This window comes from Diadema antillarum, unplaced genomic scaffold (assembly GCF_040938485.1).
Source record: "Diadema antillarum isolate AM-2024a unplaced genomic scaffold, OU_Dant_1.0 seq00000854_RagTag, whole genome shotgun sequence".
In the NCBI taxonomy this organism is placed as follows: domain Eukaryota; kingdom Metazoa; phylum Echinodermata; class Echinoidea; order Diadematoida; family Diadematidae; genus Diadema; species Diadema antillarum.
In genome coordinates, this window is record NW_027271725.1 from 633,428 (window position 1) to 652,857 (window position 19,430).

A 19,430-nucleotide genomic window follows, 5' to 3' on the forward strand; every position below is an offset into this window, starting at 1 on the left:
AAGTTTTATCTTTCTTTAAATGCCACATGTTACCGATGTCTGCATCAGATTATACTACTCTAGAGTCTAGACTATCCGATCATTACAAAAAGTACACACATGCAGTAATTTCTAATCTCATCCCAGTTAGTAAACTCTCAAGATTACGACAAAGCACCTAAAAATTCAAACAGTGAGTCTGCATCAGCACTGCTGTAATCTCTATTATCAGATCAAGGAACATACAATCTCATCTTAGGTTTGCAATTTCTGAAAATTAAGACAAACCACCTGATATTTTAAATAGTGAGTCTGTACCAGTGCCACTGCTATGTATCTCATCATACCTTGTTGCCTTGGTCGTTGAAGTCAATCTGGGTAACCTTGGGGAACTGGCCGGGTGCCCTGTGGGTGTACAGCTTCTGGGAGTGGCCCCATTCCCACATGTGAACACTGCCATCATTGGAGCCGCTCAGATCTGGTCATAACAAAGGATTGCGCCAATTAATTTCATGAATTTAGTGTATGTATGTCAGCAAACATTCTGACTTTGAGGAGCAATGCACTGTGTAAGCAAAAGGGTGAATTTATTAACGAGCAATGTGTATGACTAAAAAACCCTCCCAAATCAACATCCCGTGCATGTAAATGGATGCAAGATATACAACAGGAAAACAAAAAACAAAACAAAACAAAACAACCCGGCATAACTCCACTGGTTTCATATACCATTAACAGCCATTAGTTGGACTGAACTTGTTTGAAGGAATTTAATTGTAAGAGAGAATAAGTAAAGCATATGCATGTCATGCCTTTGAAACACCTTCAGCAAGGTAAAAAACATTTTTTTTTCTCTCTCTCTATTTTATGAACATGTATGATTAATGGCACTATAGCAACAATACCAAATAAAAAATCTATGTTACACTACATGCATGGGGCCATGTGGGATAGTTGGGGGCACCAAATACATGTGTAGGATGACACCAAAGAATTTTAACCCATTGAAGATGAGCTGATTTTGCTATAACACACATTTCCCATAGACACCTGCCCGAGTATACGAGTATTCTCCTCTGTTCAAATGGTGCCAACTGTGTGCATTGTTGGCACTGCACCCCTTGCTGAACTCCCAAGATAACAGAAAGAAATATACTCACAGTAGGGCAGGTTTGGATGTGCGGCCAGCTGTCGTATGTGATAGAGTGGTCGATGGGTGATCTGGAGTGGGGGAAAAGATCAAAGTAAAGACGTCAATGTTAACCAAAACAGGTAGCCAATTTAAGAATTAGTTAAAAAGTTCAAAATTAAGAGGCTTCATAAAATTCTGTGATTGAAACAGATACCTACTATAAGACCGGAAACATTTGTGGTGTGAAACTTTAGCAAACTGTAGCCAACATTCTTTTTCATGGCACAAAACTTTTGCTTATTGCTGACCATGAAAAAATTATGACTATACTACATGTACTACATTATGTATACAAAAACTTTCTAATGCATCTAACTTTTTGCAAATCATGAATCCTCACAAAATTCACTTAAAAGATTCATGCACACAAGCATTTCTGGTTTTATATAACCAACAAAGATCGTGAGCTCAAAAGAGAGGATTTTTTTTTCTCTAACCCACGAAAGGTTGATAATAAAAATAATAACAGATTCTAAAAAATAAAAACAAAACAGCTCCAAACCAAAGAGATGTGGTTACTGAAACTTTAGATGGATTAATTGATTGACATTTGAGATAGAATGAGAACTCTTAAGATGGGAACCACCTGTGTGTGGTGGAGAACATACCACATGGGTGCTCCTGCCCGTCTGGGCTGGGGTGGAGTCTGAGGGGAAGGCTGGGTTGAATCCACCGGGAGGCATCTGAATGAACGGCGCCGACGTCGACTTGTTCAGGGAATGACGTGATTGCGGAATGCTGGCCGGCTGCACCATTAGGAAGTCGTCCTCAGTGGGCGTGTTCCTACTGCGCAATGATAACACAGAATATAACGGAGAGAGCGATACAAAGATATATCATCTTCACACATGACCATGATGCACAACATTATATTCAGAATGCATATCACCTTGGAAGTGACAAGACATCGTCGGTGTATCTCAATTGGCTTATATTACAAAACCTCCTGACTCAATTTTGAATACCAAAATATCTGATTTGAATTTTAAATCATTACATATAATTATAATGTCAACTAAACAATGCTTCTACATTTTTTGATACCAGCATTGATGGTATTTTGTGAAAATGTAGTAAACATAAAACAAATTTTTGCTGTCCTGAAAATTCATCATTTTTTAGATGCAAGGCCTAGTCACTCCAAGGACAATACAGCACTTTTAGTTAACATTTTTATATGGTGTGATATATAATATATATATATATATATATATATATATATATATATATATATATATATATATATACACACTATTGACTCTGCAATTTAAAGTATATTGTTTCAATGATGATCTGTAAGTTCTGTTTGTCAATGGCAGAGAGAAACCTTCTACGAGTTGCTTTCACATTGCACAAGGGCAAAATAGATTTTCATTTCTGAATGCATGCATTTAATGAAGGTACAGCTATTGATATGTGGCAAAATATTTTTGCCTCACCGCTACTTTGTACGATTTCCATATTGCTGAATAACATCCTGCTAGCAATAAAAACAAAATATGGCTCAAAATGACAATATGAGCTGTTCTGCCTATCTCAGAAATAGTGGGACATGTTGAATGCATGTACACAGCCTTGATATGGAATGAGAGAACATTGCCAGTCAACTCTTGTTGTTGTTTCTGGTACAAACCCATTATTGGAGTCATCTATGCCTTCCTCCATGATGTAGGAGTTGTCTGGACTCAGCATGAGGGAGATGTCCAGCTCCAACAGGCCGCGGTGAGTGGACACGACCACAGTGGACGGATTGGACTGGTCAGGCAAGGGGAAAAGTGAGGACAAGTAACAAATGAGGGTGAAAATGTAAAATGTAATATAATACGTGGGCTTTTGTCGTGCCCACTACTTGCATACACATGTGATGTGCACCTCTTGCACACTCTGCTACATAAAAGTTATAAATTTCTTTCTGGGTATGTTGAAACTCAAGCATTCACTAGAAGAGTCTCACAAATATTGTAGATACACTACAATGTATATGTAATTCAGGTGTGCAAATGGCAAGTTGGAAAATCAAAGTGCAAGATAATAGAAGAAGTTTATTTTGAAAGGTAAGCACCTGAGCAGAAGAAGTAACTATACTTCAGAGGCACATTTACAGTCAATAGATCACTGCACACTGACACGGTCATAAAAATGTGACTGTTTTGTGTAATTTCAGTGTGTTTTTTCCTGCAAATTGTTAAAGATGGAAGATCCCAATGTTTAAATATTTTTATTTTTCTCAAGGTGAATCACATAGAAGTGTTCTCTTCATGATTATTTAAAAGAATATTGTAAGTCTATCAAATACCTACAATAATTCTTCATCTAGCACTTAATCTGTGTTGCTCATTTACCAACAGACACTAAAGTAACTTTGTGTAAAGTTTGATAACACTGTGATTTTTTTTTAATGAATGAAATATTGGTAAATGTGAATTTTAACAGAGGCCCCCTTGAATAACTTGGTATTGTCAGTATAACCAAACCGCCATAGTTAGATGTATACATCAGGAGAGCAGTATTTATGTGGAATATAACAAATGGCATTAGAGCTTTCCCCTGCACCAGGGCTGGCTTCCTGAAGATGGGTTATTTCATGTACTTCCTCCTTCATTAGGTAGATTTAATGGACGTAATGCAAGTTTGTCAGGATACATGATGTTAGAGTTTCCAATAAAGAGATGAAAAAAAAAGAGCAGCTGTACATACCAATGAAACAAAAATAAAATGATTTACTGGATAAAAAAAAAATTAATGAATCATTGGTTAAGATGAAATACTCGATAATACCCAGTGGAAGTTGTATAAGCAATTTATGATAATTCCCCATTCTGCCTAGATATGATAAATACCCTATATACCTATTCATTTAACGGGAGATAGAGATTGACTGGACACTAACAATCCTCTCTGTGTTCCAGAAAATGAGTGTGGGGTGTAGTATTCTTTTATTCACAACACTGCTTTCAAGATAGATTTGTGCCACATCTCATCAAGATTCAAAGAACATGCTCTTCAAACCTTGTCATACTGTAAAACCAGAAATGTTTGTGTACATGAAACTTTCATATATTGCACAAGGAGCCAAGATTTATGAAAGTAAAATCTGTGCAAAAGTGTTTGTCTACACAATGCATTAAATGCCAGTGGCAATTTGTTCTATGCCCCCCCCCCCCAAAAAAAAAAAAAAAATCTATCAGCTCCAATTCCCAAAAGATTTGCAAAAGTTTCATGCCATGAATGTTTCTGGTTTTTCAATACAGTAATCACTTCTTACCCTTCACTTTCATATTTGCTAGTGTTTCCCCTAATGCATAATCCAGTATTAGATGAAAGCTAGAACAGCTACACTTTGTATCTTGTTTCATATATGTATGTGTCTTGACTATGCAAAGCAGAATTATTACCAAGGTAGTCAACTTTTTTGCATTGACTTTCTGTTTTAGCATCAGCTGATGTAAACTATGAGCTACATTGCAAGATATTTCTTCTTTCTACCATTGCAAGAATGAGATCATACTGCAGAAAAGGCACACGTACATGTAAGTCATGCTTGATCTACACAATCATGCAATCTCATAAAATGAAACGAAGATCAAAACAAAATAAAGATCAGCAGCAAAGAATGTACAAGTATTAGTGATGAGCGCTTCTTTGATCTAGATTGTCCCTTCACCCGGCGAAAGGCTTACAGGTTTAGAAGGGGGTTAAACTGAAAGGCTATTGATACATCAGGTGGCTCGTGCAGAGTACATTAGTGCTACATACTTGGAACTCGCCATTCATTGAAATGTTCTTCCAGTCGGCCTGAGAGGATTCAAATTACGAAAGCCATTGTGACAGGAACACCGATGAAAGAGTCAGGAGGGGAAGAGATGCGTGGGACTCGCACTCATTGTAACTCTTTTCTTAGTCAGAATTTCCTTCACACCGTCAGACTGTACCACAGGTAGTTTGACCACTAATTAGCATGCACTGACATTGTTGTAGGGCTTCTTTCTTTTTTTTTCTTAAATAAAGAAAACAAGGATGTTCCTATCACTGCATGTGTTGGACAGCAGTGGGTTAAAGATACTTGTCATTCCAGAATGAAAAAAATGATTGAAATCAGAAATATAAAACTTGCACTAGAAGAGTTTGGCAGAGAAGTAAAATGAATGCATCACAATATCACCTTAATGTGATTGACAAACTGAAGGTGAAATGTGTGTCATCTCTGACAATATACCGGTATAACAGACAAGAGAAGTATAAAAACACAACATGCTGTACATTCATAAAGTAAAAGGGGCAGAGGGGATATCAGACTATCCATTCCTTGAAAAGAAAAATAGAATAATTTGAAAGAAGATATGACAAACTATGACTGCAATATCACAAGGGGTCAAATGCAGTATAATGATATATAATGCATTCCACAACAATGCCAGACAAAACTGAAGTCTGTGCTATATGATTATATACTGATTAATGGATTGATGTGTGATGAAAGAGCCACACGCACCGATTTTAATAGGGAAATGAACCTGTGACTTTAATAATACCCCCCCCCCCAAAAAAAGAAGAAAATAACAATAAAATGAATAAACAATCATGAAATTTTCTGTGCATGTTTAAAGGTCCAGTCAGGAAAGACAACCTTTCAAAAACACACACAAACTGGAAGCAGAAAATCTGTCTTTCTTTGACACCTAACTGCAATGTAAAAGCTCGAGTAGTTCCGCATAGCTGCCCTTGCCATGATCAACATTGAATTCTACAAACTTCTGTAGTTTTCTTTGAAACATGAAATGAAATATAACTGCTTGGAAGTATTACACACTTTTTAGATTTCTTTAAACTGCACATCTGTATGTGCACATGTCTTCAGAAGTGTTCCATAGTCAGTTTTGATAATGTGTGTCAAAAAAGTTTGAATTGAACAACTCATGGGCCAACACATAACTGTCATGTATGCAACATTCTCATTTTGTTGATGGCATTGGAAAAGCCTAGACCCATTGTGACATGTCAGATCACAGCACTGTCGTAGATGACTTACACAGAATCTTTGGGAAGAATACCTCTCCTTTGGTAGGGCATAACACAAAACACAGAATATACACAAGCATAATTTGGAGAATGGTCTATTATATGTAGGAGGGTATGGAGGGTGTGGGCGGAGCTACATTTGCATCTAGGCAAAAGTAGGGCACAGAGGGGAGGGGCCAGGTAATAATGCATAGCACATGTGATGAGAAGATCAAGAATGCTACAGGCCTGTACTCAGGAGTGCATTCTGCAAAAGGCACACCCTTCAGACATGGCAAAGACAGCATACAATCATTCTATCAGGATTTATTCTGATACTTTCTTCGCAGTCCATCCCCCCCCCCCAAAAAAAAAGGCTAAAGATAGAACAAGAACGCATTTATTCAAATTCATGAAATTCTTCCATCGAGACATTTTCATTGCAACTGATTGACAAATTGCCCTACATCGACGTACATGTAGGGCAATTTCTAAATCAGTTGCAAGAATGCATTTCCGTTTAAAAAAAAAAACATAAATTATTTGGGTCACTAGTCTATACCACACATTTTCTCCCTTGACTCCTTACCAGCCAGAACCCAGTTGTTCCTACACAAGGTCTGTGAGGATTTCAAATTCTGGGGTGGAATGGATTACGTGCTTTGAACACTATGTCCTCGCATCAGGTACCAATTGTATCTTTGATATCATGGGGCATTGCGGGGAAAGCAGCTCTCCTATTCAATGTCTAGCAAGGTCTAACCATGACAAGTAACAAAAACTTGTTAAATCTGGTCAACTGGACTTGTAGGGGTGGCATACAATGAGAGAATGGACAGTTTTATATCTCATCAGAGTTGCTTCTTCAGCTCCGTCTGACAGGCCAGCAGCAAATCACTGCCATTGGGTGAAATAGCAATGTCAGTGCCTCTATTGTCTCAGAGAAGGGGGGGGGGGGAGGGGTGTTTAAGACACACAAAGGGGAAATTCCTGGCCATCAAGACAAGAGAGGCATTAATTAGCATCTCCCCTTTGACCAGCAATGGGGATTAACCACCTGCCAGTCTGAGATTAAGAAACCACTCGGACAATGTATCAAATCTATCCCCATTCTGGTTTCTGCTCCTGATCAGTCCAGTCAACCAGATGCAAGCAGTTTTCACTAACCTGCATGAATAAAAATCCACACCGACATCACAAATTTGACATAGAATCCATTACCAATTTTAGCGTCAAATGGAACATGTCTCCCCCATTTTTTCCCACCAAACATGGACATGTTTCCTTGCTTTTATATACCTGATGATCACAAACCATGCAATTTTCAGGCATACGTACACAAACACAAAAAGCTTATTCCTCATTGTATCTCAGTCAGCCGACACAATGCAATCACAAGCTATTTCATGCATTAGGTTCAAGCACTTTGGGATGGTCATATTAAAATTCATCTAGACATTACATCTTATTTTAATACAATAATGAAAAAGGAAATGCTACTTAAGCACACTAAATCATTAAAAAAAAATCTGTTCGCTGTGCTTTGGTTTTGACACAATGTCTTCGATTTTAATCCTTATTGTAGAAAAAAAATGGTATGTATCTAAAAGATTTGTATAAAGGTACTAAGGTGACTGATTTAACTATCTTATAAATGTACTACAGTTTGTGAAGTGATTAACTATATACTAAAAGCTATATACTTCTTAAAACAATCCACAGACATACATTGTAGGCACTGACGGTTACGTAACTAGTTTGTGCTGTGCTAATTCTGTGTCTGAACTAGAACTTGATAGCACTGCATTCACTCTGAAGTTAATTGCACTGGTAGTATTACAACTGGCAAAGCCTATTGCACAACTGCATAGTTCTAGCCCTTTTTCTTAGCATCAACATTTCAAAATGTCATAAAAATTGTGTACAATTTACTTGCCTACAGCTATTAGGGAGCTAAGAAGCTGCATAATTTCCATTCATTTCATACAGACAGCCAAAGCTCTCCATGCTCTCACAAACCATTTAACATACAAATATGGGTCAGTGCAAATACTATGCATTCAAAGACTCTACAAACACATGGGCACCTATGTATTATACAGGGGTACTGAGACTATGAATGCAAACACATCTCTTGACACTTCACAATAGATTCGGCTGCAAATTTCAGGCAGGGAATTTGCTTTCTTTCCCCACTTTACCTGGTTGAAGCAGAAGGCTGAGATTTTCTCCTGCTCCTTGTGGATTAGTCTCGCCTGGCTAGCAGCCTGGGGCAGGGAGCCCATGGAACGACTGGGACTCCTCATGGGGTCATTCTGGAGCAAAGAGCAAGCATGAAGGACTCTTTTCTCATTGGGCAATGAATCAACATTATGACACCATAACAGCAATAATGATTAACTGAAATAATTGTATCATTACAATTACTATCAATATTGGCATTATACGACTGTAAATAATAATTCTTCTTTTTATTTCTTCACATAGGACAATGATGACTAGATCATTTTTTTAATGATGGGGAAGAAGATAAATACCCGTAACTGAAAAGAGAATGTCATTATAAGACTGATATAATGCTGTTTTCCTTGGGTCTCCAGACTATGTGATGACTGTGTTCGAAAGTGGCACACTAACTTTGATGGATGTACAAAACACAGCATACATGTAGGTCACTGTCTCTTTCAATGTCTTAGGAAACACTGTCCAGCGAAATGCCTGAGACTCTTAAGCAGATATTTATACTGTAAAACACACATAAAAATTCTGTATACATCAAACTTTCAAACCACAAATTTCGCAAGGAGCCAAGATTCGCAGAAGTAAAATGCACATGAAAGTGTTTGTTTACACAGTGCCTTGAATGCTAGTAGAATTTTGCGAAAGTGTCATGCTGCAAAAAAGGCTGTTGGCTCCACTTAATGAAAGTTTCACGCTGCAAATGTTTTTGGTTATACAGTAGGCAACATCTCCATGACTTCAAAGAACAGAAGCAAAGAGCACTAGAGCCAAACCAAAAATGGATGATCACATCATGGCATTTAGAATCTCCATTCTTACGATGCCATCCATGACACTGCCCTTCTTGAAGATGTACTTGATGAAAAGCTCCTGAATGCTTTCCTGTCTCACGAGGAAGTTCCAGAGTCTCTTGGCAGGAAGAGTCGATTTGGAGTCACTCCTAGAGAAGGGTGAAATGAACAGAGGGTACACACGTTGTTTAATAGGAAGCTCAGTAACATATTCAAGACTAGTATCATAGATGGGTATGTTTGAATGGGAAATGGGAAATATGGGAAATGAACACAGGGCCTGCATGATGCTTTACAGGAAGCTCAAAAGCATAATCAAGACCAGTACCATAGATAGGTATGTTTGACGGTGAATAACTGAACTTCAGAGGATTCAATTTTGTACGAGGTTAGATTCAAGATTGAGAACCAAAGTGATAGAACACAAAATAAAATTAATACTCCTTTTTTTTTCTCCAGGAAGAAAAATTGGTGATTTTCAATGTAGGACACCTTGGAAGCAATATTACAGTATGTCCCAAAAAAAATTACAACGGGACCCCCGGCAATGATATCTTTAAAAATAGTGAATCAATTTAAATACAAATTCAGGGTATGAAACTATAACTCATTGCCCACATCTTACAGAAAACCCCATTCGATTTGCTTCAGTGGTCAAAGAGAAATGAGGAGTTTTGTAGAGGATGTCGGGAATCTCTTTTGTCCAAGTTCTGTCTATTATTCACGCACTAGAGCATTGAATTGCTAAAATTGGAAAAATTAGACTCATGACATGCTTTACAACAATCTACATTTCTCTGTGACTGCTTAACCAAATTGAATGAGGTTTTCTGCAAAAGAGAGCTAAGATGTTATATTTTAAGGCCCCGAAGTAGCACTTAGACAGGTCGATCATTTTGGATGTTATCAATTCGAAAATTTGATTGTAATTTTTGAGGGACATACTGCAGTGTGTCCCACAAAAATTACAATCAGATTTTCGCATTGATAACATCCAATATGATTATTTTTTTTTTCAATGCTACTTCAGGGTCTTAAAATATAACATCTTAGCTCTATTTTGCAGAAATCCCCATTCAATTTGGTTAAGCGGTCACAGAGAAATGGGGATTGTAGTAAAGCATGTCATGAGTCTGATTCTTCCAAGTTTAGCACTTCGATGATTTTGCATGTGAACAATAGACAGAACTTGGACAAAAGAGATTCCCGACATCCTCTACAAAATTCCTCATTTCTCTTTGACCACTGAAGCAAATCGAATGGGGTTTTCTGTAAGATGTGGGCAATGAGTTTTAGTTTCATACCCTGAATTTGTATTTAGACTGATGCAATATTTTTAAAAATATCATTGCGTAGGGCCCCATTGTAATTTTTTTTGGGACACACGGTACATTCAATTCCTAACTTGGGAAACAATATCTGGGTGTGATGTCAATTCTGCAAAGTATCAGTTGATGTCAATATCACGTGAAAATAAAACCACTGTGAAATAGATGATGTAAACAATTACAGTGCTATAGTTAAAGACAGAGAAAGTGGTAGCTGATGATATCTGATACCTGAACGGGGTGTTGGAGGGGTCGAGCAGCCCTTTATATCGCAGGATGGCCGGCCCACTCAGCCCAGTCATGCTGCTCCCGGACGTCTCAGAGATGAAGTCGGGCGGTGGCCGTGCAAAGAGATCCAGCTTGCGTACACAGGCCTGCTGCCACTGCTCCAGTAGTTTGAGCACAGAATGCATGATGGGGGAAGCCACAGGTAGCTCTGTCAAGGTGTAGGTAAAACAAAAAACACAATGACAAGCATTACAAAGGCATAAGCAATATAAAGATTATCTTTGTTTTTTTAAGTATGCACAATATGAAGAGCATCCTTTGTTTTTACAGGTTGGTCTTACAATGGATATTTCTACAGTAAAATGAAGACAGAAATACAAAATGTACATTCCTGTGATATCAAACTAGAAATGTTGGTATTGGAATACTTATCCTAATCCCTGCATTCAATAATTCAGCAGCATCACCTGCAATCCATGTTCAAGCTTTAAGACTAGAAACACTAAAGGGAGGAATAACCGAGGCAAGAGCAAATGCACACAGGAGAATGCCGACGGTGCTATGAGGACTATGGCAATATAGCAGCAGCAGAAACATCACAATGCATCCACCTCCAAGGGGCGTGGGTCACACAGTCCAAGAAATTACAGGTCAAGTTTAAAATGTTGGCATGATAACTACAATCAATTCACCTTTTCGATTATCATGATTACAATCAATGCGACAGATATCATTAGGAATTTACAGCATTCACATTTAATGTACTGCTATCACTTACGTGTATCAAGCATCAGATAGCGCACACTTCATTCTTGACATGATGATACCAGATATACAGTGTACACACAAAGCAAGTAGTAAATAAGATTCCCAGTAACTGCAACCTTTACTGTTATGTTCACATAAATCTTCACAAACAAAAGCAATACCAGTGTAAGTACAGCTAGCCTATCAGAATTGGTTTTGTAATCATCATCCTTTATCATCATCATTCATCATTATCCTCAATCCTTAATCATCATACATGTACATCATCATTATCATCGTCATCATCATCATCACCATCCATCATTATCACCATCCCTCATCATCATCATCATCATCATCATCATCATCATTCATAAGCCATCACCATCACCGTCATCACCGTCATCAACGTCATCACCATCATCACCATCATTATCATATCATCATCATATCATCGTCATATCATCATCGTCATCACCATCATCATCAGTCATCATCCATGCCACCATTGAAGCTAACCTGCCAGCTCTATCCCCACCAGAGGAAGGAATGCCTGGAGTTTGTGGAGGACCAGTTTGACCACAGCATACCGCATCAGGCACCAGCTGTAGGAGTTGTTGTCCGAGTGCTCGGTCTCTCCCGGCAGCGGAACACCGGGCCGTTTTCGTCGGTAGGGACCGGTGTCATCGTAGTCGTCATCATGGTCCATGTAGTCCAGGTCTTCATCGTCTGAGCTGTCGCTGGCACTGGAGTCATAGTCAATGCCAGTCTGGTTGGGTGGGATGTAGGGCTGGCAAGTATAGAGGGGGAGAGAGAGAAAACACAGATAAAGCATATAATCCCCTTTGCACTCTTTACTCCTGTGCATACTCATTACTGTCAGGAGCATCTTTCAGTGTCATTCACTGCATTCAATTTTACATGACATATTCATACAAATTGTTGCACCTTTTCTTCCAATATTAGTATGATTATTACATATCTACTCAACCTGTCCTCTCAAGAAAAAGCTTGCTCTCCAACGTAACTTATTGGGTAATGACAAGAAAACTGTCACGCCTTTATATCACACAACTTCTAATGAAAAATTCTCGTTAAAACACACAATAACTTTTCCATATCCATTACGTAAAAATAAAGGGAGCTTTTGATGACATCAGATCACCCTTGGGGCATCACATAAACCTTGACATTTACAACGTAGGACACTTACAGCAAAGGCTACAACATTAAAGGGATGGTATAGTTCTGATTGAGATTCAGGCTTTAACTTTTTGTGAGACAATTAGAAACCACTTATATGAAATATAAAAGAGCATAAAATTCTGAGAGAAATTAAAAGTTTATTTGATGAAAATTGGTTTTGAAATGGCTGAGATATCCCTGAAACAAAGTAAAACAATGTGGTCCTAATACAAGGTGAGACCCCGATTTATTAGGACAGCTTTGTTCCTGGATATTTCAGCCATTTCAAAACCACTTTTCATCAAATCAACTTTAAATTTCTCTAAAGAATCATATCCTTTTTGATATTTCACATGAGTGGTTTCTAATCATCTCGCAAAAAGCCTCCATCTCAATCAAAACTATACCATCCTTATAGCAGTATTAAAATCAATGGAGAAGGGGTTTGTTGCACAGCCTGGAAACTTACAGCCTTACAGCCTGGATTACAGGCAATCAGTCCCTTTACCTTGACCAGGAAGTAATCTCTGATGCTGGTCTCTGGAGGAACAAAGACCTCCCGAAGCACCGGTTTGTCGTCGGGGGCTGCCGAGGAGTTGCGGCCCATCCTCGCTTTCCCCATCAGCCTCAGGGCTAGTCTGTCCCGCTGCTTGGCAAGCGTCTCGTCCCCGCTGGATGAACTGTGTGAAGCTGCAGAAAGAGAGATAGAGAGGATATCATTTGTTTCATTTGTCTCACTCTCTCACAGAAATGTGTGACTAGTCAATAAGCATGATGTGTGTGGGTTTTTTTTTTTTTGTTAGTCAGCATTTATTCTGCTTTTTTAAGTCAAAACAGAAAATACAATTAAATTACTGTAAAGAATTACCGCAACATAATTACATTACAAAGGAGCAAAACAAAAGTGCAATCTCATATAATACTACAGCATAATTACAATAAAACATTTACGGTTGCATAAATCATAAAAGGCTGTGCATTTGATTCAACAAGGAATAAAATGTTTTGATATGTGCGCACCCAATTTAGTACAGTAATTCTAACATACATAAAACCAATGTGAACTGTGTTGCATTTGCACATACAAATTTGGAAGTCTGTCGTACATACTTTTCACACATACGAACGCTCATGACATAGTCTGGAGAAAATTTTGTCTCTAAGCGGTCATAAAGTTATCCAACTGCAACTCCTGACATTTATTTACCATTACCAGGAATAATATTGGGGGAAAGTAACTGTAAAATCCAGCAAAAAAGAAAGAAGAAGAAATCTAAAACCTTTATTATTAATAATGGTATGAAGACATTATGTTGTGCACAATATTCCCTATACTTACATACAAATTATATCACAGTGATCTCATAGTTTGATGGGTAGACTACTATTTTTCCATTCTATTTTTTTTTTTGGGGGGGGGGGGGAAAGGGGAGTTCTTGTGTACTGAAAGCGAACTATGCAAGATGTTTTTTCTTGCTTATTTTCCTAAAATTTTAGGCAAATTTTTGTCATGCAGTCAACAAAGAGAATAGACAAAATTATGTAATCAACATCTTTTGGTAATTTCTTGTAGACTTCTGGGCAAAAAAAAGTACCATAACAGGGGAGCAGAACAGGATAAGGTGGGTTGAAAGAAGCAAACTTACCTAGCAATTTGCTCTGGGCAACCACTTTCGCTCCGCCCCCAAAGACAGAGGCCCATGTCTTGTCGTTGAGGTCGTGGCCAATGAGACGGAAGAGTTCGTTGGCGTTGTTATTGGCCAGGGCGTGGAGCAGCAGGCTCATGTAGACGGCCAGGAGACCCTCGCAGAGCTGGATGTTTGGTATCGGGATGTCATCGTCCCTCTCGCTGGCAAGCAAGGCTTGGTACGTGGCCACACCTATATACGAGTTTGGGGAAGATTTGGTCTCTATTGATAAACTCCTCTTTAATCCAGCTGGAATGATGTCAGAGTCAACATTTTCCGACAATCTGTCTCAAGTTTTAAATCTACTCTCTCAAAATCTTTTTAAAAAAAATCTTGATGTCCAAAATGGGTGTAGTTCACCTACAAAAATGGAAATTTTGATTTTATACTGCAAACTTTAAGTAAGTTAAATCTCAATGTGCAGGGGTCATGGGCTTGACTCAGTGGACAACATTCAAATTTATAGATAGTATACTCCAACACATCAAGCTAAGTAAATCAATTAAGATACTACTAGAAGGCAGTGAGGATTTTAATAAGTTGTTCCTTTTAAATGGTCTACAAAAAGCAGCAATGCATGGCAAACTCTGCAGCAATCTACAGCTGTCATCCATCCACCACTCACATTCAACTGAGATGGGCATGTGGGAGATGGTGCACAAACGAGTCAAGAATCACTGTCACTCACACTTAAGATCTCTCTCTCACATAATCCCTACCTGGCCATTTCCCAGGTGGAGATGTGATGCTGAGGTTGTGCTGATCGTGGCTGGGATGTCGACTTCGTTTTCTGCCAGCGCTGACGAGCTGACCGACTCTGAACATCACATTGTTGCTGGCTCTTGGTGTATATGCATCCATACCTGACAGGTGAGACAAAATATGACACCAAAACTTCATGAAATCACTTTGTTTCTTTCTCAACTCAATTCAAATATTCATGAATTGCTAACATAAACTGCCTTGCCAATAACAGTGGATAGACATGCATCTAACACTCCTCCAAACTTGATTCAAATTTCACAGAGAACATAAAAGTTCCTACATGATTAATGTTCTAACTAGATATATCGCTACGGCTACTGATATGCCTCCGCCATAATGCATGGTTCTCCTAATAGGTCTATAGTACAATGTCTTGACAATGTGTGATGACAGTTTCACACAATTGGCAAAATATTAAAATGACAGGTTTGAAACAAATGTGCTGAATGTTCACTTTCCTAGAACTAGGTTCAATTGGATGAATGATTAAAATGTCAGAGTGCAGGTATTTGGGGAACTGATGATTTTTACTTGACTTTTGACCCTTTTATAAGTTTATGCATTGAGTAATTTTCAAGGTATTAAGAAAAGTATAATTTCAGTATCAAATGGGAAAATAGCATTATCTAAACCTGGCCTTTGACCTTTGACCTCACAGTTCCAAAGAGAATCACTGTTAGGTTGAACAGGCATAAATATGTAAGTTTCATGATGATACCTTGAGTTACTTTCGAGATATGGAGGAAAAAGTGCAATTTAGCACTTTCACTTGACCTTTTACCTTTTGACCTTTGACCTTTTGGCAAGAAACTTCCCCAAAAATATATATTGGGTAATACATGCCATACATCAAGTTTTTAAAAAAAAAACCTTCAGGCATATTGCATTTTAAGGAAAGTAGTGATATTTTGAGGAGTTGACCTTGACCTTTGACCCATGACCCCAACTTCCCTAGATAATCACTGCCCATCGGTACAAGCATATATACTAAGTTCCACGAAGATATCTTGAACCATTTGCGAGATATGGAGAAAAACATGAAATTTCAATTTTTTTTTCACAAAATAACCTGTGACCTTTGACCTTTGACCCTGTGACCCTAAAATCCACACAAAGTATTATCCCCCAAGGATATACCCTCATACCAAGTTTGATGTAAAACCACCACATGGTTCTTGAGATATCAACAAAAACAAAACGGGACGGACGGACGGACGGACGGACGACCCGAAAACATAATACCTCCGGCCACTTCGTTGCGGAGGCATAAAAAGTGTTGATGCATTATGGGCAAATATTTTTAGTCCACCATTTTTAGAAACAGCTTATGTAGGTTTGAAGCATTTGAATGATTTTAAGCTATGAGGAAAATATTTCTGTCATTTTTCACATAAATTATGGCATTTCCAAGCAATAGGTTTGTGTCAATATCGTGCACAAGGATATAAACTGCTTTGGACCTTGATGTGCCATTGATATATATGTAGTAACATAATGGTAGGCCTTGTTTATTAGAAGTTCATCCTATGGGCACATGTACCTCAACATTATTTTGAAAAGATGCTTTAAGAATATTGAGAAAACAGTATCATGTATGACTAAAAAAAAACTTCCCAAGAAAAGTGTGCATGTTTCTAACCATATCAAAAAGAAAAGATAGAGCAGTTAAGTGATCTTTACAGACTAACCTGTAATCTTTGCTTTCCCAATAGATGCACTGAAGGAATCACTATCACACAAGCTTTGGTAGACACAGGCCGAGAGTGCTGCACTGAGAGCATGAACCACTGAAATGATTGGCGAGTGGTGGTTGGGTGAGGGCGGGGCACTGAAGTCCAGGATGGTGCGGAGGATGCTGTGTATGTGCAGTCGCAGGTAGAGAATGGGGTCTGTCACCACTGTCTTGCAGTTAGCGATGCTGGCAGACATGAGTGGCAGGGTAGTGGGCAGCGGGAGGGGCGAGGAGAGCTGCTGGACGATGCGCTCCTGCTGCAGCTCTTGGACCAGGAGGACCAGCTCCATGGCAACGGATGCCAGCCCTCCTCCACTGGCTCCGTAGAGCATGGTGTAGCTGACCAGTGTGCGCAGAAGGTGGTGGTTGTCACGCAGCCAGCGTTTCCGCCGCACTGCTCTCTGCCGCTTCTCCTCGAGGTCCAGCCGCTTCGCCTGAAGCTGCTCATACAGCGTGGACTGCCGTTCATCTCCGTCTGCACCGTCCTGTTCATCAGCACCCTCGTCCTCAGCAATGCTCTTGATGGTGACTGGGCTTCCATAGTGGCAGAGCTGTCGCAGAGTTTCAACCTGTTGCTCCAGCCATATGTAAAGCTGGTATCGCAGCTGCCCGCCATCGACCTCAAAGCCTGTGGCAAGAGTTCGCAGTTCTTCCATCATGATCTTCAGGCAGCAGATGAACTTCAACTGTTGTGCCATTATGTCAATGCTGTTATCCTCTTCTTCCTCTCCCACTGTGCTCTCCTGTCTACTACCAATGGTGCTGTCATCTGCTCCATTCACCAGTGTCTCATCTGCAGGGTTGGCTGTACTCCCTTCCCCCTTTTCAGTTTTCTCCTCCTCCTCCTCCTCGTCATCATCATTGTCATTACCCCAGTCAAGCTTCAATTCCTCCTCCTCAAACCTTCCAGCAAATGAAGAACCCCAATCCATGTCCAGCCCAGAATCATTCTTGTGTCCATTGGTCATCTGGCTGACCGGAGCACCCCAATCCATCCCCATTCCACTGTCCTTGGAGGAAGAGTCTGTGTAGCTGGAACTCAAGAATCCTTCCTTGAAAGTTCCCGTGCTGATCACGCTACTGCTTGGGGGGCTCTCTTCTGCCTTACTCTCGGCTAGCTTGTTCTCATCCACCTTTGGCTTAGTCCTGACTTTTGGGAGCTTCGACAACACGTCTAGAGCGAGGAGGGGGCATCCCGCCGACAGATGGGTGTGAGCCGTGGTGAAGAAGAGTCTGCGCTCCTCGGGCGTGATCTCGTCCTTGACTAATCTCTCATCCTGACCCGCCATCTGACCAAACCCACCACCACTTGCACCCACTATCAGCAGCCCCATCCCCTGGCTCGCCTTATTGGCATCCGCAAGTTGCCGGCGTACAAAGAGCGGATGCGTCCTAAGGTAGTTGTAGAAGTTGAAGACCTCTGGATTGGCCCGTTCCGACTTCGTCTCAATCTCTGAGGAACCCTCTGCCTTCTCTCCGTTGCTCAGGTTGCTCTTTGGATTGTTGCCCTCTTTGGCTGGAGACTGCAGTAGTGTTTTGAGTGCCGAGGGGTAGTCTCGCAGCATCCAGTGTGCGATGCTCCGCAGGAAGGGGTCAGGGTGTGGGTAGTTCCCTTCCATTGGGTTCCCTTTCTCATCTTGGGCAAGTATCTGCACAATATCAACAGAATCACCATATCATATTTGCATCAGCATTCTCAAAATCTACCTCCATGACCAAAGAAGATTCTACTTGCCTGATGATAGTTGGTAGCCTTTTTTTGTTGTTGTTGACAGGCTTGGAAATGCATCCAGTAAAACCAGCAACATTAAGTGAAGGATATGCTGTCTTATAAAAGGGTCAGATTCCATGAGCCCCTTACACAGGCAGTCCAAGTTCTCATACACAAATACTGCATGATAACATATCTTGAAAGGGAAGCTTGGTAACATTATTCGGCGAACACTTTAATGGCAGTCATATAAAATTCACTGTTATGAATAATCATCATCATGCATGACAATATGTTCAAAATAGTTCACTATACAGGAGGGTAAACAATTTATGATTTCCACAATCTCTTGGATCGGTGCAGCAGCCATGCTGAATAGAGGTTTTAGTTTCTCAATTTCTTATTTGTAGTAACAGCAAACATTTGATCACCCATTGATGATTTAGATTTGAAATGAAATATGTCCAATCCATATTTAGTTTGAGAAAACAATCTGACCTTTAACCCTAGGATGTCCTTCTGAGTTTGCGGCATCTCCTCGTCTTCATAGAGTCTTGCCACCACCATTGCCAGCTGGATGTCTTTCAGGTTGTTGGTGCACACCTCTATGGCATCCTTCAGGGACCCAGCGAGAAGGAAAAAGGCGGCGGCGTGCTCAAAGCGCTGCTTGCCAAGCAGCTGGAATGCATTCTTCAGCGCCGCCTTGCGCCAGCGGTCCTTGTTGAAGTCGTTGCGAAAAAAGTTTGTCATCCGCTGATCCTGGATGGATCTGTGAAGTCAAGTCAGTGATGGGAGCATTTTAACATTTTTTTTTAAAGTTTTGTACATGGAAGTAAATGATTCTA

At 39.7% G+C, this 19,430-nt stretch overlaps 1 protein-coding gene across 1 annotated transcript in view; it reads right to left on the bottom strand.

Moving 5' to 3' along the window:
* The window catches only part of LOC139740418 (dmX-like protein 2), a 150,289-nt gene that overhangs the window by 5,960 nt on the left and 124,899 nt on the right, over positions 1-19,430 (bottom strand). Inside the window, exons 20-33 of the mRNA XM_071651009.1 lie at positions 19,084-19,354; positions 16,831-18,523; positions 15,097-15,240; positions 14,336-14,569; positions 13,198-13,379; positions 12,024-12,294; positions 10,761-10,965; positions 9,230-9,350; positions 8,371-8,484; positions 4,928-4,966; positions 2,805-2,926; positions 1,780-1,957; positions 1,140-1,200; positions 327-457 (exon numbers count right to left, since the gene is read on the bottom strand). Of these exons, the coding sequence (XP_071507110.1) occupies positions 327-457; positions 1,140-1,200; positions 1,780-1,957; positions 2,805-2,926; positions 4,928-4,966; positions 8,371-8,484; positions 9,230-9,350; positions 10,761-10,965; positions 12,024-12,294; positions 13,198-13,379; positions 14,336-14,569; positions 15,097-15,240; positions 16,831-18,523; positions 19,084-19,354 (3,766 nt within the window). The remainder of the gene's footprint in view (positions 1-326; positions 458-1,139; positions 1,201-1,779; positions 1,958-2,804; positions 2,927-4,927; positions 4,967-8,370; positions 8,485-9,229; positions 9,351-10,760; positions 10,966-12,023; positions 12,295-13,197; positions 13,380-14,335; positions 14,570-15,096; positions 15,241-16,830; positions 18,524-19,083; positions 19,355-19,430) is intronic.